At 56.6% G+C, this 23,900-nt stretch overlaps 1 protein-coding gene across 1 annotated transcript; it reads right to left on the bottom strand.

Moving 5' to 3' along the window:
• Positions 1-493: 493 nt before the first annotated feature.
• LMNA (lamin A/C) lies at positions 494-20,517 on the bottom strand. Its single transcript, XM_010564102.1, has 12 exons — positions 20,089-20,517; positions 4,990-5,146; positions 4,682-4,807; positions 4,385-4,555; positions 4,156-4,281; positions 3,844-4,064; positions 3,550-3,754; positions 3,301-3,408; positions 2,992-3,111; positions 2,813-2,911; positions 1,256-1,513; positions 494-627 (listed from the first exon to the last, which is right to left on the bottom strand). Exons 1-12 carry the CDS (start codon positions 20,436-20,438, stop codon positions 595-597), a joined length of 1,974 nt encoding a protein of 657 aa, XP_010562404.1. The 5' UTR covers positions 20,439-20,517; the 3' UTR covers positions 494-594.
• Positions 20,518-23,900: the final 3,383 nt, after the last annotated feature.

Genomic DNA, 23,900 nt, shown 5'->3' on the forward strand with positions numbered 1-23,900 from the left:
GGAAGAAAAAAAAGGGAAATTTGGGGTTAAAAAAAAAAAAAAAAAAAAAAAAAAGGTTGCAAAGGGTTGAGACAGCAACCCTCCAGAGCGTGTGCCCACCGGCACAGTCAGGATGATCTGCAACAGCATTGGGGCTCTCAGCTCAGCCTCTGTCCCAGCACCTCTGTGGATCCGCCCAACGCACGCAGGAGCACACAGCTCTGACGGGGATGGCTTTGCTTCTCCCAATCCTATATAAAAAGCTTTGGCAAAAATGATATAATCTAAAGAGCTATTAAACTACAATCTCTTCCCGCATGGCTGTTCAGTAAACATAATTCCTTGGTGTCTTTGGCTGAAGTTTTAAAAAAATTTGAAGCTGAAAAGCTTTTTTTTGTTTGGTTTTTTTTTATAGAAATAGATTTTTTCTTTACAAAAAAAATCAAAGCATCTGTTAGCATTTTTAATATATATATATATATATAAAATTCCTGCTATAGAAAACAAAAAACCCAACCTTGGTTTTTGATATTGTTTTTTTAAAGGAAAAAAAAATTTGCTTTGGGAAAAAACTAGCTCGAGATGGCCAGGAAACACAGGAATGGTGCCACGGAGTTACATGATGCTGCAGTTTTGCACAGCCTGAGCCTGGGAGGAAGAAAGAAAAAGAAGAAAATTAAAAAAAACCCAGTGTTACTATCCATTTGCTCTGGCTGCGAAGGAGGCAGCAATGTCCAGGTGGGACCCTCTGGATGCCCACACTGCCTGGACTGTGTGCGCCCCTGGCTCTCATCCACCCTGGCCCTTGGGGTATAATAAATACCCCTTGGCTGGGGTAATTACAGTGCTGAAGTCAGAAGTCTGAGAATTAGCGGTAATATATGAGGGTAATAATATTGACTAATATTGAGGATATTAATATTCAAATGCTGAAATATTCATTACCAGCACGAATAACGCTTGGCAGTGGTGGAACGAGAGCTGTGGAGGACGAAGGATGCTCCGAGGCTGCCAAGGGGGCTGAGCATGGGATGGCATGGGGAGACACTACAGCCACATCCTTTTCCAATCCCTCTCAGCCTCCACACCCCCCTTGCAAAGAGGCTTGTGCAAGCCCAAAGGTGCCCAGGGCAAGAGAAAAAGCAGATAGGAGGAGAGGAAGGAGGGGAAGGGACCCCCACAGCGCTGCCTTGTTGAGAAAGGATGATGCAGGGACAGGATGGAGACCCAGCAGCATAGGGACAGCCTGGACCCAGGGTCTGGAAATGGCACTAACCTGCCTACGGGGGCTGGAGTTCCCCAGGAGGTAGCTCCTGGTCACCAGGCTGTCCCCAAGGCCGATGCTGCCAGAGTCACCAATGCTGCGGTAGCTGCGGGTGACGGTCATGCTGGAAGTGGACGAGCCCGAGGACACGGTGTTGATACCGGTGTTCTGGTTGCCCGACTTCTCGGCTGGCTGACCGCATGTCCCACAGACCACTGTGCGTGAGCGGAGGTTGTATTCCCCGGGGTCCCCAGAGGCACTGCAGCTACCCTAGATGGGGGGGGAACAGACAAAACAACCTTGAGTGCTTGTCCGAGCATCTTCTGCCTTGAGTACCCTGCCCTGAGGACTGCGGCAGCACGGGTGTGATCCAGGAGGGCTCTTCAAGTTAGTCTTCAAACAGGGTCTGCACTCCACCCATCCTCTCCACCACGTGGTTTAAAAATAATAAATTATTATTACTATTGTCGTTGTCATTGTTGTTGTTGTTAATATTTATAATCCCAAATTACTGGGGCTGGCACACTGTGGGTAGGTGAACTGTCCCTGCTGCCCTGTCCTTGCACCCTGGGCTCTCAGCACACAGGAGACATCTTAACTGTGCTCCTCTTGTGCTTGAGTAAGAGCATCCTCTTCCTCGCTGCCTGGGAGAGTGCAGGCTCACTGCTTTCCAATGGGAAATCCACTCTTGGAAAGGATTCAGTCCCCAGACAAATGGGCAGCAGTGGCCCGCAGGAGCTTGGCTCCTCTGTCCAAGGATAATCGATAGCCATCTCGGCACGGCTCTTCAGATCTGGAGAGCTCAAAGGAAAGCAGATGATGGACGCTCCATCCTGCTCCTGTCACACAGAGCCCTGGGGAGCAGCATCCAGAAGATTTTTTGCCAGTGTTGAGGCACAGTGTGGTAGTGATGGCATCTCTCCATGTATAATTCCTGCGGGCACCTCGTGTGCAAGACAGATCTCTCCCTGCGGGACGGGCTGGCGGGGGCTCCTGGGCTGCAGCCAGGGATGTTTGACATGGGGAGAAGCGGCTGCAGCTCTGCTGCTGGCACACTGCCTGCTCGCTGCCCACTGCTCTTCCTGGTGCATATTTCAGCTCCATCAGGGGAATGATGGGCTGAGAGGAAGGACGAAGTCACCTCTGGATTTGTTCCAGTGCCCTCACGAAGCGAAGAGGATGGAGCAGCTGCTACGGAGAAGTGTCGTCCATCAACTTCCCACCATCCTGTCCTCCACCTCCAAGCAATGTAAGGTACCAGCTCAGCCTCGCTCCCAGCTCCTCCAGCCCTTTTTGTGGCTGGTCAAGGTTGCTCAGGGTTGGAGATGACTTCCAGCAAGGTCTCTAGAGGTTTTTTTGCAAGCAGTCATCTTCTCCAGGTGCCAGAGGTCTATTGGCTTCTCCCATGGGGTTGTTTCCACAACAGCCTCCCAACTGCCTTCTCCCGTAAGGCCTGATCCTGTGTGATGCTGAGCTGCCTCCCACCCTGACTGGGACCAGACCTGAGCTCCCCCAGCATCCCTGCGACATAACCCCTGGGACCAGTGCCTTCCCCAGTGTGGTACTCACATGGTGATGGCGGTGGTGGATGTTAACTTCATCATCATCCTCATCGTCATCTTCATCGTTGATGATCACGGTGCGGACCAGTTTCCGCATGGCCACCTCCTGTGGAGGAAAGGAGTTGGAGGGGTTTGATGTCTACCGACCCCCTGTGCCCCAACCCGGTGCTGCCATCGAGCTCTCACCTCCCCGTTGGAGTTGATCAGGGCAGTGCGCAGGCTGTCCCCAGACCCCCAGCTGCTCTGGGCTTTCCACACCACATTGCTGGGGGGGCTATGGGTCGCCCCAGCCCCCGAGGCCCAAATCTAGGGAGAAAAGCACAGAGAAAAGCAACATCTCAGGTCTGTGGAGCCCTGACCCTGGGGATGTGGGTCTGTCCCCCTAAAAAAGCCAAGCGCCAAGGAGCATGCACCCTGGCTCCAACCACTCTGCATCACTAACGGCCTGGGTGGGTTTGGGATCTCAGGTGGATCCTTCTCCAGGCAGTGACTCACCGTGACCACCTGGCCAGCCTTCAGGGTGAACTTTGGGGGGAAGCGGTAGGTGATGGGGGGATCATCTCCATTCTGCCGCTTGATCTGCCAGTTCCCCATCGCCTGGTCCTGCAAGAGAGAGAGAGCAGCAACCCTGAGATCCCCTGGTTCCTCCCCAGCTTGTCCCAGTTCCCCTCCTGCCCATGGGGTGAGATGGGGCTAAACTACACCCCCAGGGATCTCAGGGATCATCCCTGAAGGCAAACACACCTCGTTAGACTTGTTCCTGAGACGGACGAATCTACCTTCCAAGTCCACCTCCTCCACGCCGACGCGGCCGCTTGTCCGGGCATGGTGGGAAAAGCTGGTCCGACTCTCGCTGTCCTCCAGCTTCCTCTTCTTGGAGGAGCCTGGGGTGGACAAGTGGCTACGGGATGCACCTTTGTGGGAGGAAGGGCTGGGGGACAGCCTCAGCCTGGGCAGGAGGAGAAAGTGAGATGGAACCGGTGAGGACACGAGGGCTGGGACCTGCATAGCCCACCGGGTGCAGTGCCCTGTGCTCACCGCTCCTCCTCGCCCTCCAGCAGTTTGCGGTAGGCATTGATCTCCATGTCCAGAGCCAGCTTGATGTCCAGTAGCTCCTGGTATTCATCGAGCTGCTGCTGCATGCGTGCCCGCATCTCAGCCATCTCCCGCTCCTTGTCGGAGAGCAGGCGCCGGTTGGTCTCGCGTTCCCTGGCCAGAATATCCTCCAAATCATGCAGCTTCGCCTCCTTGGCAGCCAACTGTGTGGGGAGGGAAGGTGAGAGTGGCTATTCCACCTGGGGCCATCCCCAGGGCAGGGACATCCAGAGGGATCCCTTGGTCCTGACTCACCTGCTTCTGCAGCTGGCTGACTTCAGAGGAGAGGTTGTCAATGCGGATGCGGGTTTGCTGCAGCTCCTCATGGGCAGCACCCACCATGTTGCTGTTCCTCTCAGCCGATTGCTTGGCATTCTCCAGCTGAAGGACAAAATGGGTGGGTTAGCATCCCCAGCACCCTCTGCCCACTGGCACTCCACAGGGCAGGGTGGGAAGAGGATGGCTGTGTGTGGGTGTTGCTCACCTTCGCCCCATAGGTCTTCTCCAGTTCCTCCTTGTAAAGCCTGATCTGGGCTTCATGCTGGCTCCGCAACTCTTGCAAGGCTTCTGAGAGTTTGCTCTCAAACTCCCGCTGCCGCCCGTTGTCGATCTCCACCAGCCGGGTCTCATGGCGGCGCTTGGTTTCCCGCAGCTCCTGGGGACAGGTCAGGGGACACAGTGTCACCATGGGGTGGGATTGGCTTGGAAATTGGGACACAACACACAGGGGGCATCACTGTCCCAAGTGAGCCTGGCACTGCAGCGGCACATCGTGCCTCACCTCGCTATAAATGTTTTTCTGGAATTCGAGCTCTTCCTTCAGTGTTTGCAGCCGGTTCTCCGCGTCCACGCGGCGCAGCATCTCATCCTGCAGCTGCTTCTTGGCTTCGCTCAAGGCACTTTCCAGCTGCAAGGAATTGAGAAGGACCGTCATGGCGGGCTCCTGGGGACTCTCCAGGCACAGCACCCAGTGCTGGCCGGGGACCCACCACCCAGTCCCGTGGCACAGCGGGGAGCTGGCAGCCCCCAGGCAGGTGGGGGACAGAGGGGGTCTGTGGGGCAGTTGGGGACAGGGCTGCCACCACTCACCTTGGCCACCTGTGCCCTCAGGTCCCGCACTTCGGACTCCAGATTCCTCTTCTCACCCAGGGCTGTGGAGAGTGCAGCTTCCTTGGAGTTGAGCAAAGCCTCCACGTCCTTGAGGCGGGCCTGAGCGGTCAGCAGGTCCCCTTCCTTCTTGGCATTCCTGCAAGGCACCGGATGGCACAGGTGAGCAGGACAGCAGGGAGAAACCACGCATTGCACCCGGCACCCTCAGCCCAAGCACACAGAGCATCACGTCTGAACCCCTCTGATCACCCCCAAAAGAGGTGCAGGATTGTACCTAACGCCCACCTGCCAATGGGACCGGCAGGTCCCAGCCACCCGGCGTGACCAGCACCAGTCTGGATACTGGAAAGCAGAAAGGGCTGGGAAAAAACTGGGTGAGCAGGAGGTGTCTCAGGGCTGTAACGCCCGTGTACAATATGCACACCCACGGCCCGGCTGCACCCACTAGAGGTCAGTGTGGATACAGCGCGGCGTGGTGTGACATCCAGCATGGCATGGCACAGCACGGCATGGTGTGACACAGTGCAGCACAGCGTGATGTGGCACGGTGCAGCATGGTGTGGCACAGCGCAGCATGGCATGGCACAGTGCAGCATGGCATGGCACAGAACAGCATGGTGTGACGTGGTGCAGCACAGTGCGGCATGACGTGACACAGTGCAGCATGGCATGATGCCTCCAGCACTGCTGTGCAACCTCAGAGCCCCTGCGCTGTCCCATGCCTCCATTTCCCCCCTTCCTTTTTAAGCCCTCTGACAGCAGGTCAAGGCCATGTCTTACAGGCAGCAGACCCGAGACACATCGCTGTTTGCCTAGGGAATCTGATCAAGACTAACGCACCAAAACGCAACCTGACACTATTTTGGTAGGCCTTATAAAAAGAAAAGACCCGATGCTCTTTCTGCGGCACCCAGTAGCTGTCAGCACTGGGGTGGCTTGCACTGTCGGCTGATGACAGAGATTGTCAACCCACCTCCCTCAAAATCGGGTGTAGGACTCGCAGAGGCAGCACGTGCCTGGGGAACAGTGCCGGCCGTGGCGCCCCCTCGGCCGTGGGCGAGCACTGGCTGCACGCCGGCGCGTTGGTGCACATTCCTGGGGCGGTGAGCACACACCCGCGCCATTAGATCATGCGTAAAAAAAATATCAGGGAGGGGCTCACGGCACAGACGGCACTCAGCCTGCCCCAGCTGCAGGATCTGTCCCCGGGACAGGATGGTGAACGTCAACAACAAGACTCTGAGGAGGTAGTTCGACTCTTCTCCTCCTGCCCACAGGGACCGGGACCCCAGGACAAGCAGGGGCCGGCGTTCCCAGACTTGCATGTATGTGGGAAGCTCCTTGCTTGGCCAACAGTAGATTTTCCTGCATTTCTTTCTGCTTCCTGAGCCTGCACGGAGAAGTTGTTCTGAGATATTCATATCACATAAGGCCCTGCCGTACTTGATTAACCCCACTTTGCAGGGAACCGCCATCCCGCTTGCCACAGCCGGCCACCCGAGGAGTGCCGCCATGCCGGCGGGTCCTTCCCGTGCAACCCACTCCTTTCATGCCAGTGACTCATAGGACAAAAATGCCATCTGGGAGTGGATCCGGAGCCTCCTCGGCTCACTGCAAGCAACAGTTGAGGCTGAGTTTTCCCATCTGGCAGTGGCTTGCCCTTGCAGCCAGCCTGCCCACCCCAGCACTGCCGGTAGGGTTTAATCCTGCTGTCCTTGATCAAGTTAACCACCACTTAATTCTGGGAAGAGCTTGCCCTTGGCATTTTGCTTCTGTAGCTCTTTGCTCGCCGTGGCGGCTGCAGAGACTTGGGTGCAGCTGGGCGTCACTGGCTCTTTGGGATGGGGCTTGTGGCACGTGCAGCGCCAGGCACATCCTGAAGCCTCCGACTCTTTAGTACCATTTATAAGTGAAATACGGAGGGGAAAATGCTAAGACTAGATGCTTACACTTGTGTCTCTGCAGTGGTGACAGATTCGCCCTCTCCAGGGACTGGAGGGATCCAGGGCTCAGGGCAAAATGCATTGATGCCTAGAAAACCCCATGGTAAATCCCGGAAGACTCGAGGACAAATCCATTTTCCTTAAAAGTCCCCCATGCTCAGCTCTGGGTAACACTGGGGAGGAGCAGAGATGGGAGCTCGGAGCTCACCAGCTGGGCTGCAGCTCCCCGGCAGCGGCTGCAGGGCTGAGTTTGGGAGCAGTTTTGCAGGAAGGAGAGGGGTGAGATGAATCCTGTCCTCTCCTTTCCTTTCCTCTGGCAAGTCTGGAGGTCTGCGTGACATGGCTCTCTGGGATCTGAGCATCTCCCCTCCACGTTCCTTCAAAACACAGCCCTGACCCCGAACGTGGCAGCCTCCAGACGAGATTTCAGCATGCACACAAGTCCTCTCCCACCCCGGGGACCCCTGTGTCCACCGATCCATGCAAGCCCTTGCCATCCACGATCCAGCCCAGCCAAGGTTTGGGTTTTCCCCTCGCCTCCTGTTGGGTCCTGCTTTTATCTCCCCTGCAGCCTCCGACGCTCGGCTAAAAATAAAAACTTTCATGGCAGCTGCATCGCTCCCACCTCCCTCGGCAAGGGGATGAACAGGGACCTTCCTCCTCCTCCCCAGAAGGTTTCACTGGTCTTCCCATCCTGCCTGCTAGAGCCTAAAAGATCCCAAATCGTCTGCCAGCTGAAAGGGAAGCAGAGATCCACCCTGAAGGGCTGCATGCCTGCAGCCAGGGGACATGGGCTTAGCGTCCCGCAGGATTTGATCCCCTGTGCTGGGAGAGTCGGGTGTAAAAATAAGCATTTATCAAAGCCAAGAGGAGAAAACACAACAGAGGCATCAAATCCTCAAGAAACAAATGTCTCAAGAGAAAAGATGGAGGGAAAAGGGGCCTCAAGATGTTTTATTTTTAGCTTTTAAAAGCAGGAAGGAGGGGAAAAAAAAAAAAAAGAAAATTGCAGCTGAGCTGCCAGAAAATCCAAATGTTAACGGAAAGTTGGACCTGCTTTGACTGTACTCAGCACAGACACAGAAACGAGCCTGCAAAGCTGACGCAATGGCTTCCAAAAGGGCCAGGGCTGAAGACCCTCGGGGGGGACAGTCCCTGCAGAAGTTTCAGGGACAGCCCCGCAGAGCAGCGCCCAGGATCTGCTATTGCTCCCCTTCACCCTGCCTCACAATCCCAGCCCAGAAACCTGACAGATCTGGGCTCTCCCTCTGGAAAAGCTGAGACAGGCCACATGCATTGGAGCTCATGGGAGGCGAGCAGCTTTGGCCACGCACTCCGCCGGGCTGGTGGAAAGATGCCAACCCTCTCCGAGAAGCCAAAGCCCACTAGATGCATTTTAGGAAACACCCTTTGGTTTCACCCTACTACTAATCACCACCAGCCATTTCTGAAGCACGAGGCTGCTCCTGTGGGCAGAGCGGCTGCCGTTCGGCTGAGCTTCGCACACTGGAAGGGATCAACATGGTGGGATGAGCGAGTGGAGAAACAGGCATTCTCCTCCTTCCCCGCCTCCAAATGGCAGCCGCCCCAGCCCAGACAAGGTGCTAAGTCAGGGGAGCTCGCAAGCTCACGCCCCATCTATAAATGTTTTTGCATGTCTGCAAATCCCTGGGGACCACGGGTTTCTTTCTCACCTTGCTGCCAGGGAGCCAAAGCGACATGCCAGCCTGCTCCCCTGCAACGCTGCCACAAGACTGGCGAAACGTTACCCCAGAAAAGACTTTATGACATATTTACAGCTTGGGAAACTGAGGTAAGAGAGGCATCACGTGCCCAAGGAGGTTTGTGATGGATCTGATTGCTGGGAGGACCCAGAAAACCTGCTCTGCTCTGCCGTGGGCTTGCTGCTTTGCACTGCACTGCTTCCAGCACCAGGGATCGGTCCCAGAGATCGCTCCTCCCATCCCACGGATCGTTCCCCCATCGTAGGGATCGCTCCCCCCATCCCAGCGATCGCCCTCCCCGTCCCAGGGACCAGGGCCCCACAAGGGGAAGCAGCAGGGACAGCATGAGGAAAGGCGGTCTTGGGAAAAACCTCTGCAGTGGGGCAATGGGAATATGGCAAAGCAGCTTCTCCCAGCTCCTGACTCATCTGTGCCGCTGTGCTTTTGCCAAATCACCAGGATAAACATAAGCTGGTCTCCTAGCAGGGGAGCTGTAAATAGCCAGCTCGATGTATAGCAAGGACAACATCTGCACAGAGCCAGCATCCTGTTAGGCACCAAAACCCCTGCCAAATGGCAGCCAAGGGATGCCAGTGCTGGCTGTGTTCAAGGATGCACGGAAACAGCCCCAACCCTCCAACGCTGGCTGTGCCAAGCCCCTTCCCAGTGCCAGGGCTGGTGCTGGCCATGCTGCACACTCCTGGCATGCTCCTAGCACGCTCGTCCCTGGGGCTGAGGGGCTTGCTCAGCTCCGCGTCAAGAACACCTTGTTGGCATCTCCTAAGAGCTGGGCTTCCCCCTCCTGGAATTGGGATCTGGCCTTTTCCTGCATCCTAAAAATGAACCAAAACCCGCTGCTTCATTGAGAACCAGAAAAGAGCATTTCACAGGGATGCAAACAGACCCCTCAGTCTGAGGTTCCCAAAATCTTAGCCATTCCTGTCCCTCCACAAACCCCATCACCAGGAGCCTTGCTGGGAGTTGCAGGTGCATACCAAGTCCAGCACAACTGGACCCAACCACAGCTGATACCTCCAGGAATCAGCTACAAATACTCCCCACGAAGCCTTTAAGGAGCTTTTCTCCTTTCGCTGGATATGCCAGAGCAAATGCCCAGCACCCACGCACGGTCTCCCCGCAGCCTCGCCTCTCGGGATGGGGAAAAGCAATTGGGTTTTATCAGCACTGCAACAAATCGATGCACGAGACCACGGCATGGACTGATGGCCCTCCTCGCTACTTTAAAAGCCAGAAACACGATTTTGGAGAATAAACAGTATATTAAAAAGCCTCATGCAGCCCATGCTGGCTGGGGAGCCCCAGCCAGTGTCACTCGCTCCCCATCCTGGGCTGTCACGCCAGTGCTGGTGACTCATCCCAGCCTTCGCCAGCAGCTCGAAATGGAAATCCCAAGTCACCAAGTGACGTTGCTGTTTGGGCTGAGTCCCCCCTAGTAACAGGAGGGCTCTGTGGTTTTGAAGGGCAGATGATATTACCAGAGGGCTTTCATAGCTGCAAAAGGGGGTTTTGCCGGCTTCCATGTAGGAGTCGGTGGGGGAACAGACAGGACTTGGCTTTCCGCTGTCCAAGCTGCACTTTTGGGGGCCCCACGTGAGGTTTGCATTTGGCATAAATCTATGTGTCTGCATAGACAAGGGGCAGGATTTATTCTTCACAGACGCGTGCCCCAGCATGGAGCAGGCGTAACAACTTCCCACCAGGTCTGCCGCTGCCTTGCTGCCTGTGAAACCTTTCACAGCTGCCTTTAACTTCTCCAGGGTGCAGCAAGCCACAGGAGACAGATGCAAAGAGGATGCAAAGAGCTGGGAAAGAGCAAGCGAGCATCGGCTGCTGGAAGCCACCAGTGCCAGGAGCGTGCAGACCCGGGCACCACTCGTGGCTGACCCTCAGGGACAAGCGAGCAAACTGAGGGCAGAATTTCCCTATGGATTCCCTTTGCTACAAAAACCCTGGGTTACTTGGAACAAGCAGAGACTCAGACCTCCAGGCTGGGATTACATGCAAAGTGCCACCAGTTGAAACTTTATTTAGCAAAACTGGTCCAGCCCCAGGTTTGTCCCCAGAGCTGCTATTGCAGAGCTCGGCAATTTGTCTGCGCGTTGCACAGGAAAAAACTTGGCCAATGTTTTTGTCTATGTAGGTCCCGAGGCGATTGGCTGATCCTGGGGTTTCCAGAGGGAGGGCTGGTTCCTTGCTTGCAAAAACTGCATTTTCCATTGAAAAAAATCACCAAAGACTTTAAAAACCTGAACATTTCAACTGCTTGGAAAACCACGATCACTGATCAATACTCACTCACCAGCCCAAGCTCAGCACGACCCAAACCAATATTTTATGAACATGCCAGCTTGCCTTTTGCTGGCCTCCCACAGAATTTTGAATCAGGTTATCTAAAAGACACTTGATGGCCTGGACTTAAACCATCTTAAATATAGATTAAAGCAATAATGTCCTTCATCAGGAGAAAGGAACTCTCTAAAAAAAAGACTAGAATTGTGGTGGAAAGAAATTTTTTTTAGACATAGCTCAAATATGTGAATACAACACCTTCCACATTGTTCACTTTCCATCTTCTGAGGACAAGGTTTGAGTAGAAAAAGCACAAGAAGAAAGCTTGTTTTTACAATGCAGAATTTACTAACACTTTGTAGTGTTGTATATCCTATAAAAGCCTGTTTAAAGCTTAAGCCTGCATTGTGCATACTTCTGCCTTTGGGAAGAGAACAAGGAAATTCAAAGTATTCGTTGCAATACTGTGAACATTCAGGATGGTGACAAGTGCAGTTTTGTATCTTTAATATAATTTGGACTGAATGAAATTTAAGGGATTTTGCTCAGTCTTGACTATCTTACCCTGTCATAGCAAATTCCAGTTCTTGCAATAACTGGGTTCAAACTTATTGGGAAAGTTTTGTATGTAATTTTTTTTTTTCACCTAAAACACCTCCTAGTGTTGCACCTCCATAGAAATCCCAAATCATCAGATTTACTTTAATACAGCCTTCTTTTGATGAATGAGAAATGCAAAGCCTATAAATCACCACCTTAAAGGATGAAGACAAAGTGCAGATTCCCAGTGTTTCCCTGGGGGATTTGACACAGTGCAGGGAGGCCTTACAAATGTAGTTAAAAACAGTGAGCTGAATCACTCATATTAATCACATCTTTGGGACCAGAAGCATTGGATCGGGGGGGAAAACAGCTGTAAGCTCATGTTTCGCTGGGACCTGGTGATGTGGCCAGGACTTGGGGCAGCAGAGAAGGAGCAGGGATGCAAATCCCAGCCCCAGGAGCAAGGAAACGCGTTGCCACTGTGTAAATGTGGTGGTTGGCTCCCTTCCCTCTGCACACACGTGCGGTCCGACAGCATCTCTGAATGCAAAGCTTTGCAGCCCCTAAGTGCAGTGATGGAAAGCAATGAGGAGGTTGCTCTGCTTATGGGGGCATCGCTGTCCCGGCTATGCTGTGGGGAGAAAGCTGCACCCCAGCCAGTGCCTGCTGCATTGCACTGATCCGGAGCTGGGAACAGGGTGCCTGGGCGAGATGGGACAAGGTGGAGAGGACTCGAGAGAGGCAAAACAGGGAGCAAGCTCAAGGTCTCCTTTTTCCTCTCCAGCAGCAGCAGCTCACCCCATTTTCCATAAATCTGGGTACACAAATCTTCCAGCCAGCAAAATTTGCGTTAGAAACAAAGTGGGGGATTGTTAGATCCAGCTGCCACCCATCTTCCTGGGAACAAAAGGGTTTGCTATCCCTGCTCCAAGGGCACAGATAAAGGCAGGCGAGGTGTTTACATTGCCACAAGGTTTGTTTGCATGCAGTGGCGGCGAGGCTGGTGCAGGTTGCACTGGAGCCGCCTTGTTTGCCCACTTCGGCTACTGGCCTGAGTCACTGCCAGCACTGCGAGCTGCCGGCTGCATCGCCTCTGTCAGGGCGGCTGCTGGGATGGGTCTCAATGCGATGCCATTGGGAAAAGGCAGCTCGGCACAGGGACGAGCAGCGATGAAGATGAGTGCCGGCGTTAAGCTGTGCTCTGCCATACGCAGCCAGTGCAGCAGATGCTCCCAGCACACCTCTGCCCACTCTCCCTGCCAGCGTGCACCGTGCCAGGATGAAGCCCAGACCTGTTTGGCACGTGTGTGGGAAATAACCACTTCCCCACCAGAGAGGACCGCAGACGTGGCAGTGCAATTTAGCTACAATTGCTGCTTGCACAGAATCACCCTGCAAATGGGGCCACTGCAAGAGGCTTCAGTCTCCCCACTGTCTCTCTCTTGCTTGGCCCCATGTGCCTGCACAGCACTCCCCACAGGGAAAGCCCCCGTCTGGCAGCTTTTTGCACTGGAGTGACAGAGCCAAGGCTGGGCTGCAAAAATCAGCACCTCTTGCTAGTTGGGACACGCATGCCGCAGGTTTGTGTCTCTGCCCTGCAAGCGGGTGCTCTGGGTGCAACCCACCCTGCAAAAGCATGATGTCAAGAAGCAAATCTGCTCTCCCCAGCACACTGCTTCCCCCCTAAAGCCCATGGCATGAAGGCTCAGCTTTGCAAAACTCGCCCTAATTTCTCCTAGTGCCCACAGGGCTGTGGGGAGATGACTGGGGGAGCGAGCGCAGCACGGTGCCCTGTGGGGTGGCATCCTTGCACCCCACAGATGCTGCTGGGGAGCAGGTTATCCACAAGCACCCGTCAGGCCAGGAAGGAAGGGGCAGGTGAGCGTGACTGCGGAGCAGCGGGTGCCTGCCGAAGATGCAGCGAAGCATGATCCCGTGCCGGCCGCACCCTGCTCCAGCCCAAAGACATGCAGCTGGGCATGACTCATCTCCCTGCTCGTGCTTCGGTGCGGGTCTCCAATCCTCCTTCTGCCCCACTGCAACCTCCCTCCATGTCCCCACGGAGGGGGACAGGTGTTAAAAAAACACATGGAGAGTGGCACAGAGGTTTTATTGCCACCATTCACGTCTTGTTTCACCACTGGGCTGCAAAAGCTCTGTGAGTGCGGCCAGGGCTGGATCCAGAGCCCTCCCCAAAGCCACCGGCAAGCCCAGAGCTCTGCTCGGCCACTGTATTGCAAGGAGAGGGGGACAAGTGGCTCTTCCCAGTGGGGACTGGGAGCTGCAATGGGGCAACTGGCCATCCCCAGTTGTGGAAAACAGCCAGGTACCCATGAGCACTAAGGCCAAGTCTCTTTTGGGGTCCTGCCCCTCTGAAGCCCGCATGTTACACATCCATGTCAAGAGCTTGGACTTTTTTTGGGCTCACACAACTCAGAGCTGGGGCTTTAATGGAGAAAGCATGTCCCTAAACTGTTATTAAATAAAACCCCAACAAATTGGCACTATGGAGCTCGGCTGCCAGCCGAGCACTGCAGCAGGGAGACACCTTTCCTCAGCCAGGGCTGGGGGCACCAAGCTGGATGGCAGGACAACGATGCTGAAAGCAGCAAGCCGAAGCAAGTAGCTGGAGGTGGCTTTTGTCCAAGAGGGTTGAGAGACCTCTGCTATCAGAAACACTCTCTGACAGAGCTGCTTCTGAGCCACTCACAGCCCGGATGGAAAAATTCAAGAGCTTCAGAAAAGCTGTTGTTTGCTCCTAACCCTGGCTCCATCGGCTCTTTGCAGAGACATGGCACCAATACCTGTGACGGTGCAACCCCATAATTAAGCAGGGTAAAGTACAGGCAGTAGGGCATTCACTGTGCATGCTCCCTGGGCTTCTGCGGAACTGTCCCTATTGCTATCGCACCTCCTGGCTCTAAACATGGGAAGGCAGCAATAAAGCATTGTGGCTAGCTACGGCTTGGAGAATAACCCCAGCTACAGGTGCCTTCACCTTCATCATGGAAAGGAAATTGGTTTACAATCGACAACGGGTGATGCTGACTCAGCATCGCTCAGGAACGGAGGTGTCCTAACCCCAGTTTGGTTTTGTGGTATCTCTGTGGGCTTGGTTTAATGCCCTTCATTAACCAATTTCCACACCTTTCGGCTCTCCTTAATACCTACAGCCCCAGATCACACCATGGGGCTCACGGACACACTGCGATGCCCTGCACATACCGAAATGGGGTTTCTCTAGGATGGCTGAGAGCCAGGCTGTAGCACAGCAGTCTCTGCACTAGAGGCTGGTGCATGGGGCTGCAGCTGCCACCGCACCATGCCAGCCCCTTGCAGTTGTTCAGCTTCACACATTGGGACTATTCAACCCTCGGCAGGAAGGGGAAGGGAGTGGAGGCAGGTGGGCACCCAGCCCCGACACCCTGGTGAGGGGCTGCGGGTCACTGACGGCAGCTGTGGACAGATACGGGTTTCACGTGGCACCAGCCTCAGCTTTTTGGGAATGTGCTGAGCCAGTCACGGAGGAACAGGCTTAGCAAACTGTCTCAGAGAGACAGCAGGACAGGGAAATGGGTAATGCAGTTGGTGGCAGGACAGCAGGAGGCCATTCCCAGCTCTGCCCTGGGGCTGCCCATCCCAAACCCACTGGGCTGATGCTTCTCCAGGGACTCCTCCATGCCAGCCCTAATTTTGGCCAGGACCAGAGGGAGAGCTCCGGTGGCTTCCTCCTATCCCAGCTGCCAGCAGCAGGGAAGGAAACTGCTACTCCCAAAGGACACGAATTTAGCAAAATAAGGAGCCCCACCCCAGCCACGCCACCCTCGTCGCATGCCTCTACTGAGCACCGTGCCGGGAAAGGCTCTCACTTTTGCCGGGCTCCAAAGTTTAAGCGTCAATGGGATTCAGACAACTGAAGTGACGTGCACGAGGCTGAAAAAACACTTGTGGCAGCAAGCGTGGCCAGGGCAGGCTGAGACACTGCACTAGGTGCTGTACAGGGGATGGATGCATTCCCACACCAAAACCAGCCCCATTTCCCTTTGCAATTGCTTCTCTTTAATCCCCCAGCTCTGAGGTTACGGTCCTTTAATCTGCCAGGAGGATCCTATTGTAATAAAATACGTTTAGGGCAACGGGATTTCTTCTCGTTCCCCTCATCCCTGGGAACACACCACACAACAAGGGGACAGCCCAGCCCTGCAGCAGGATGGGGTAACAGTAATGTCTGGAAGATGTCGGTGAATGCAGCCAGCGGCGAGAGCAGAGCCACAAAAAAATAAAGTGCTGGAACCTTTTCCTCCGCCTGAGATCATCCTGCTTTGGGAGCTGGATGTTTGCACATACAAGAAATATTCCTGCATAGAAATAGTCACGGGCTAACGAAAACCTCAGCCTTGAAGCAACAGGGCTTTTGCCGCAGAGCCTTTTAGCTTTGCAGCACGTGGGGAAGGCAGGCATGCCCAGCCATCCCGAGATGCCAGGTGTCAATGTCAGGGGAAAATAAATCTGTCCAGAGCGCTGGAGACTCAGGGGCGGGTATTTAAGAGGGTCCCAGAGGGGCATTGGGGGTCCCAGACCAGCCCCAGCTCTGCGTCGCCTGCTCCCCCAGAGCATCACCCAGCTGCACAAGCTGTTCTTTGTTTGCTCCAAAAGGGCAAAGCCTCCTCCGAGCCAAACCGTTCCTTCCCTGGCAGAATTTCTACGAGACGGGGGGGGGAAACAGCCCAGGAGCCTGAGGTTTCTCCCCCACGCAAAATGTTCCAGCACAAGCACATTGCTGCTGAAGGCGGCACAGAGGCAGCACCCAGCCCTGCAGCAAGGAGTTGTTCCCCCCCCCTCTTCTTTTTATTTTTTCTTTCTTTTTTACAGTAAACGGGTCCCATTTACCTGCTACTTCCTGGAAAATATCACTGAACCCAGGACAGGGCAAAATCCACCCAAGTATGGGGAATCTGGCACCCTCGCTGCTGCCTCCTTTGCTCTGCCCTTGGACGAGCTTCCCTCCCCCGCCACTGCAACGACCTTTGGAAAACAGGAGATTTTTCCTCATTAGGGCCAGGGATGAGATTTGGGCCCAGGGAGGAAGAGGCACTGCCAAGGCACTGGCTTAATCAGGTTAGGGGCTGCAATTCAGGAAGCCATCGCTCATCAGATGCACTGCTAACAAAGGTCTGGCTCCTGTTTTGGAGGACGGAGCCAGCCACAGCACAGCCACCCCTTGCCCATGGAAGCGGGGCACTGGGACCTCCCCCCACCCTGGGGCTCCTTTCTTGGGGATGGAGGTGCCCAAGGGCTGTATCCATACACCCCTGTGCCCCCAGCCTGGAGCTTGCACTGACAAACACCTCCGCCTCGACAATCTGGGATGAGGTGGATCCTCAGTGGAGCAAGGCAAGGGCTGGGACTCCCGTTTTCACCCTGTGAGTCAGGAGCCAGCTCACGGAGAGGGGGCGATGGGCAGGACCGGGATGCAGAGCGTCTCTCCGCAGCAGCCCGGTGCTGTGCTGGAGCCTGTGCCCCTCCAAAACTCGCCCCTCCTTGGGGAGCACAGGTCAGGGACACCTGGGACGGGGCATTTCAGGTAGGTCCTGGCTCTCCCCCACAGTCCGGGAGGGGACGTTGCCAGGCGCTGCCAGCACCCCTGAATCACCAGCCACCCTTGCCACACCCTCTGCTTTGCCACAAATGTGGCTCTGGCATGGCCAGCGGCCATGCAGAGCTGGGGAGCTGACGGGGAAGCCCAGGGGCTGGGGACACGGTGTGGCGCACGGCCAGCGCCAGGCTGCCCAGGGATGAGGGTCCCCTGGTGCCAGGAGCCGGGGTGGGTGCTTTGGGGAACCCCTCCTGGAGCGGCATCGAGAGCAGCCGAAGGGGCAGTGGGAAGGATCCAGCCTGAAGGGAAAAGCAGCCAGCCAGGAATAGAGGGGTGGTGGGAGGCAAAGCGCCCAGCTCTGCCCCAGGCTGGCCAGACCCTCCTCCATCCACGCAGCTTTTGCACCAGTGCGTTGGTAGCTCGTGAGACTGGTCTCCTGTCTGCACACCCTGTCCCTCTCCAGCCAGCACCTCTTCCTCCACCCCAGATAGAGCACCCAGCTCCTCTTCCTCCCAGAGTAGGCCCAGCACCCACTGACTCCACCAGTGCCAGGGACTGTGCTGCAACCAGCCATGGCATGCCCCAACACCCCCAGCCCCCCACCCTCCCTTCTGCGCAGGCAAGACAACCCCGGCTGTGGGCAGCGGCGATGCTGTGGGTGCTGATAACATGGCCGCAGAGCTGCCTGCCCCGCAGGAGATACCCGGCGCTTCCCCTGGGGCTGACAGGGAGAGCGAGGGGAGCAGAGGGCTGATGAGTTATTTATTAGCCAAAGTGTCACTGCACCGAGGTCAGCAAAACTGCCCGGGACGAGGTGCTGACCCAGGGGCTCGGGTTGGGCAGCAGAGCCGGCAGGACCGGTACCTCCCTGCCGAGCCAGACAGCAAAGAGCAGAGCAACACCCGCACCGCCTGCCCTGCCACGAGAGCTGCACGTGTCCTTCCTGACCCCGCGAACAGCTCCGACCCATCCGAAGGGTCGGGCCCGTGGCTGACCCGTACCCCTGTGCCTGAAAGACTCGGGGTACCCCAGCCAAACTGAGACCTAGGAACAACACTGCAGCTTGGCAGCTGATTTCTGCCCCTCTCTGAGCAGCTCTGCCACACTGAGGAGGTCCCCAGGACATGAGATGAGCTGCTGCCCCTTTGCAAGGATTTCGGAGGTTGGAAAGCGGCCCCGACGCCACCGCCCAAGGAAGCCGGGGCATGCCAGAGACAGGAATGAATAACACCGGCTTCCCCCGGCAGAGCCGCTCTTCCATCTCACCAGCGGTGACTCAGAGACGACTCAACACATTGAAACACCTCTCTCCTTCAGAAACTGCGCTCGCTGCCCATTCTCTGAAAACGGTGGTCTGAAACCTGCCTCCAAACCGAGAGAGCTGCTCTTTGGGAATCCCCTTGAGTCAAAGAGCTTTTTCGGGGTGATCTGTCAGCGTTAGGGAATGAGCACAGCAAGCTCCAGGAGCGCAGCCCGTCACAGAAAAAAACCATCTTTTTGCAGGGACACTCTGCAGCACAGCCAGATCCAGGCCGAGTATGCAGCTCTCAGCCAGGGACGGCTGCAGGCCGGGCATTTTTTCCAACCCTTGAAAGATTGTGGCCAAGATAGTTCTGGGTTTGCATAAGGCAGCAAAAGCCTTTAGACAGCTCAGCTCCCCGTCTCACCAGCTCCCAGATCCTTGGGATCTGGTGAGCAGGGATCCACCTTGCAGCGAGTGGGACGAGCAAAGCCGCCTTATCTAAGGACAGAGCCACAGCAGCACACGGGAAATAGAAGCTAAATATAAAACACCACACAGCTTTCAAAGACAGCTGTAAAAGGCTGCACATTCACTCCCTTCCCAGTAGGTAGAATATTTATGGCATCTTCTGAGGAAGTTAATTTTAGCCTCATTTGGTACAGACTCAAAACAAGGCGTCCAGAATAAGAGGCAAAAGATCGAATGAAGGAAGAAGGGGTTATCCCACCACTGCCCAGCCCGGATCCTGCCCCAAGCCAAAGCCGATGACAGAAAGGGACCTGCTCACTCCTTCCATGGAACGGGACTCAGGGAGCTGAGCATGACAGGGCTGTGGCCCCAGTGCCACATGGGCTGGCAGAGCCCCGGTGAAGCCCAGTGGCCGGTCTCTGTCTGGCCAGCAGTGTGACACCGGCCAGGGAGCCCCATGGAGGGATCCACATCCTCAGGGGACCTGTGCTGGACATCTGCCACAGTCCTGAGGAGGGGAGGGCAGAGGCACCCAACAGCAGCAGGGAGGCATTTCTGATGTTAGGAAGGGAAAGACATAAACCTGATGGGAAGGGGCTGGAGGGATTTGAGCCTCAAAGCAGACCTGGAGCACATCACCCAGAGCCAGCTGATGGGAAAGGGATACAGGCATTGCTGGAGCATTGCCTGCCCCAAAGCAGGGGACCCCACAGAGCAGGGACAGCTTGGCACAGGGAGGGTTAAGGCAAACAAAACCCGAGCAGGTTCTTTAGCTGGTGCCAAAGACAGCAGAGGAAAATAGGACGAGCAGGCAAGATCTGTGGGCAGGACAGAGCCAGCTGGCTGGCATTGCTTCCCGGTCTGCGCTGGAGCGTGTTTAGGAATAGCTCCAGGATGACGAAGGCGGAGGGGCCGCCAGCCCGGCGCTCGCACCCCGTGTCGCACAGACCCTCCCCAGGAGCCCAGGGCACGTCTGCTCAGCCCCGGCCCTGAGCTTTCGCAGCTCTGCTCCCAAATCCCCTCTCCAAGGGCATCCTGGCCAAAGATGGCGCTTGGAGGGAGAGCAGGAATGCCGGGAGAGCTTCCCTCCTCTCTCAGTCCCTGCCACGGACACTCCTGCCCCAGCCGGGTCACGGGTTTCCCCTCTCCCTGCCTCCTCCAGGTCGCTCCTTCCTCCCTCCCGGCTCCCTGCCAAGCATGACGACAGTGACCGTCCCGGCACAGTCCCCCCCCCGTGCCCACGGCACTCACCGGGCTTTCAGCTCCTTGTGCTCCTCCCGGACTTTGCTGAGCTCCAGCTGCAGCCGAGCTCTCTCCTTGGCCACCGAATCCAAGGTCTTGCGGGCATCCGCCAGCTCTGACTCGTAGGCAGCCTTGATGCCGGAGACCTCACGGCTCACCACCTCCTCCGATTCGGTGATGCGGAGCCGCAAACCGGCATTCTCCAGCTCCAGCGAGCGCACCTTGTCGATGTAGACGGCCAAGCGGTCGTTGAGCTCCTGCAGGTCCTCCTTCTCCTGCAAGCGAGTGATGCGGGTTGGGGACAAGGGGGTCCCCGAAGCCCCACTGCGGGTGCTCCTCTTCTGTGAAGGTGTCGCCATGGGGTCCGACGTCGAGGCGAAGGACACGGCACAGGTCACAGCTCAGCGTCCCACACCACCCACCCAGCTGTCTCGGCTGCTCCTGGTTGTCTGAGTGACTTGCTTATATCCCAGCTGGGCTGTGCACTGGGAGGAGGAGCTGCGAGGAGGAGGCGGGTGGAGTTATCCGAAACCTGGGTGGAGACAACCCACTTGCATCAGTCAAGGCCTTTCCTTGGGAAAGGCTGGCAAAGCATCCCTGGGAAAAGGGGCCTTGGGAGGGCGGCTCTGGGGCGAGCAGCCCAGGGTGACCCCCCTGCAAACACCCCACCCACCCCCTTTTCTAGTGCAATTCCCCCAGCAGAGGCTGGTTTTCAACTTGGGAGGACTAGGCAAAGGTAAAGCACAGCCTGAGAGGGGCTGCGGCAATGGGTTGCTGCCAGGCAGCCCCAGCATTGGGCACCCCCAAGACATCGCTGCCCCACAGCACAGGGCAGGTGGCATCTCAGCAGCTGACCCCAGGGTGCTGGAGGGGTCCTGGCATTCCCTGAATGCAGGAGGCCCAGGCTGCACAGGACCCTGGAGCACCCCAGACTCTGGGCTTGAGGGACCCAAACACAGATTCCCAAAACACCATTGCCTAGAGGACCCCACAACCCTGAGGCACCACAGACATAGAGCCCTGGGGCACCAGAGGACAGCCCCCCATCCCCAGTTTCCCCAGCACTAGCTTTGCCCAGTTCTTTCAGCACTGGCCATTCCCATTTCCTAGCTCTCCCCAGTACCCTCTGTGTCCATTTTTGTCCTTTCTCCCAATTTTCCATGCCAGCTGTGCTCGGTTTGTAACTCCCCCAAGTTTGAGCACCAGTTGAATCCAGCTTCCCCTGCCCCAGATTCCTGCACCAGGTGTTTCCCATTCTCCCACCTCCCAATGCCAGCCATTTCCAGTCCCACCAGTGCTCAGCCATTCTTCCAGTATCTCCAGTTCCCAGCATGGGTGACTCCCAGTCCTCCCAGCTGCTGTCTAGCTTGGAGCAGGGTGCAGGGTGCCCTGTCTCTCTCAAAGCACTGCCAAGACTTCGCAGCTTGTGACTTCCAGATATGCTACATGCTTCCTGGCACCCCCCAGTGCTGCCATGGGGGGGGGGTTGTCCCCTCCTTGGATCTCGTCCCCCCATGCTTTGCACTACAAAGCCAATCCCTCTCGCATAGGAGAGGGAGAACCGGAAACGGCAAGGGGAACGCAGAAGCAACCCCTCTGCACCCCAGAAATGAAGGGCTGAGCCAGGACCTCAGTGGGTGGTGGTCATGGGGGCTCCAGCTTCCTCCTTTGTGAGCTCCTGCTTGCAAAATTGGGCTCTGCAGCGAGGAAAGCTGGAAAGGGAGCTGCACCCCACAGCTAGGGACACTGTCGAGAGCCTGAGCAGCGGTGCCCACCCCAAAGCACGACCCACCCCAGCCATCCCCTGCAGATGGAGGGGTCCAGGGCTGGTGAGATGCAATGCCAAAGGCAAGGTGAAAGTGCCGCTTCCCGAGCCGAAGCCGCAGCCGGCCCAGCTTGTCCTGCCCATGCTGCTATCAAGCTGGATTCTCTTCCCACCTAATTGAAGTGCAGCAAAGCCCCAGGCAGGCTGGAATGACTCACACAGCAACCAGAGCAACACACGCAAACACATGCGCACACAGACACACACACACGTGCATGTGCATGCGCACTTTATGAATGATTAATCCCCACTCCTCTCCCAGCACTGATGAGTCACTGCTGCCAGCAAACAGTAGTGGGGTGGGGAGAGGGACGGCAGCAAAAACCCAGGGTCCAACTTTCAAAAAGCAACAGCCTGATGCCCAAAGCTGTCCCAGCACCGCAGCAGAGCTGGGGAGGCAGCTGGGGCAGCTGAGGCACAGCCCTCCTGGCACTGCAATGGGGAAAGGTTTGGGGGGTATTTGGGGCACTCAGCTCCCCCGGCTTTGCTGCAGCCCCTTCCCCATCTCTGTTCACTGGGGGTCCCTCTCTGCACCCACAGGCACCCTTGGGTGCTGCGTGCAGGGGGTGACTGTGCCACCACCCACCCAGTGCTGGTCTCCCTGCCAGCCCCCGAGGTGTCTACTCTTTTACCCCACTCCTTTATTCAGTCCTTCTCCTCTGCATTTGCAGCTGAATTCCCCCTTTCCCACAGGGGCAACACTGCAGCCCTGGGGACCCCCATGCATGTCACATCCCCAAGGGAGGTGAGGGCATGCAGGACACTGGGGCCTGGCAATGCAGGCAGGGGACACAGACAGGGATGGTGACAGTGGCCCTGGCACCACGGTGGGCCAGACTGGGGACTCGCGGCCCCCCGGAACACCCGTGCCGCGCAGCCTCGCTGCCAAAGGCGGGGTCTGGCTGACGGCTCTGGCGCGGTGGCTGCCAAGCCGCAGGGCACTGTGGGACGCAAACAGCCTCCTTCCACTCCGCAGCTTTGTTTTGTTTTAAAAAGTAATCCCGGGGCAGGCAGGAAAGCACTTTGTGTCCTTTGCTTTCGGGTGCTCCCCAAGCAGGTGCTGTTTGCCGGGGTCCTGAGCATCCTCTGGGACAAGGACAGCAGGGTTAAAGCTTCCTTGCCTTAAAGCAGGAAACCGCGGCCAGGGCAAAGGCAGGAAGGGACCAGCTTGGGCAATAGCTAAAAATCACAGCTAAGGGTCATCTGCACAGCCTGCCTCTGCTCTGGCAGCCCCCGGCACGTCCTGGCTCCTTGCACTCCTCACAGAGCTCCTGCAGTGCATGGGACCCTGGCACTTGGTCCTATGCTTTGCTGCCCTGGGGGGCTGAGTTGGAGGGCTTCCCCTGGGCTGGGGGCAGCAGGACAACATGGGGGGGGCCTGGAGGGAGTCTGCTGGCTGGGGAGCCCACAGGGCTTTTGCAATCCTCCTTGGTGATGTTGGCAGCCCAGAGTAAAGAGGCACCGGGGAGGGTCAGACTCTGGCTCCTGTGCACTAGTTGCTCCATGCAGAGCCCCTCTGGGATGGGATGGTGATGCCCCCCATGCTGCACCCATGCAAACCCCTTTCTCCTGGGTGCAGACAGCCCTGCGATGCTGGGTCTTCCCCACTAGCCCCAAGCAAGGTTGCAGGGGTGATGCCCTCAGCCCTGCCTCGGACCAGGGCAGGAGGATCCTGACCCGGCATGTGAGACAGAGGAGCCTATTGCTGGCACAGCCGTGAACTGGTGACTGGGTCTGGCTGGCTCACGACTGGCAAAGAGACGCTTGTCATTTGTGCAAGGCAGGAGGGGTTTAATTTAAACCAGATGAGCTGGGCTGCATCACAGGCGAGCTGGGAAGACAGGCTCTGCTCCGTACCTCCCTTCCCCACCACAGTCAGCCCTGCCGCGGCGCGGCACAGGCTGGGGTACGGCACAATGCTTCAGCCCACAAACGTGAATTCCTGCGGTTTCCACGAGTGCTCAGGGAGCTGGAGTGGCGTGCACGACACCGCAGC

The sequence above is a fragment of the Haliaeetus leucocephalus genome, unplaced genomic scaffold (assembly GCF_000737465.1).
Source record: "Haliaeetus leucocephalus isolate CR32 unplaced genomic scaffold, Haliaeetus_leucocephalus-4.0 Scaffold175, whole genome shotgun sequence".
NCBI lineage: Eukaryota > Metazoa > Chordata > Aves > Accipitriformes > Accipitridae > Haliaeetus > Haliaeetus leucocephalus.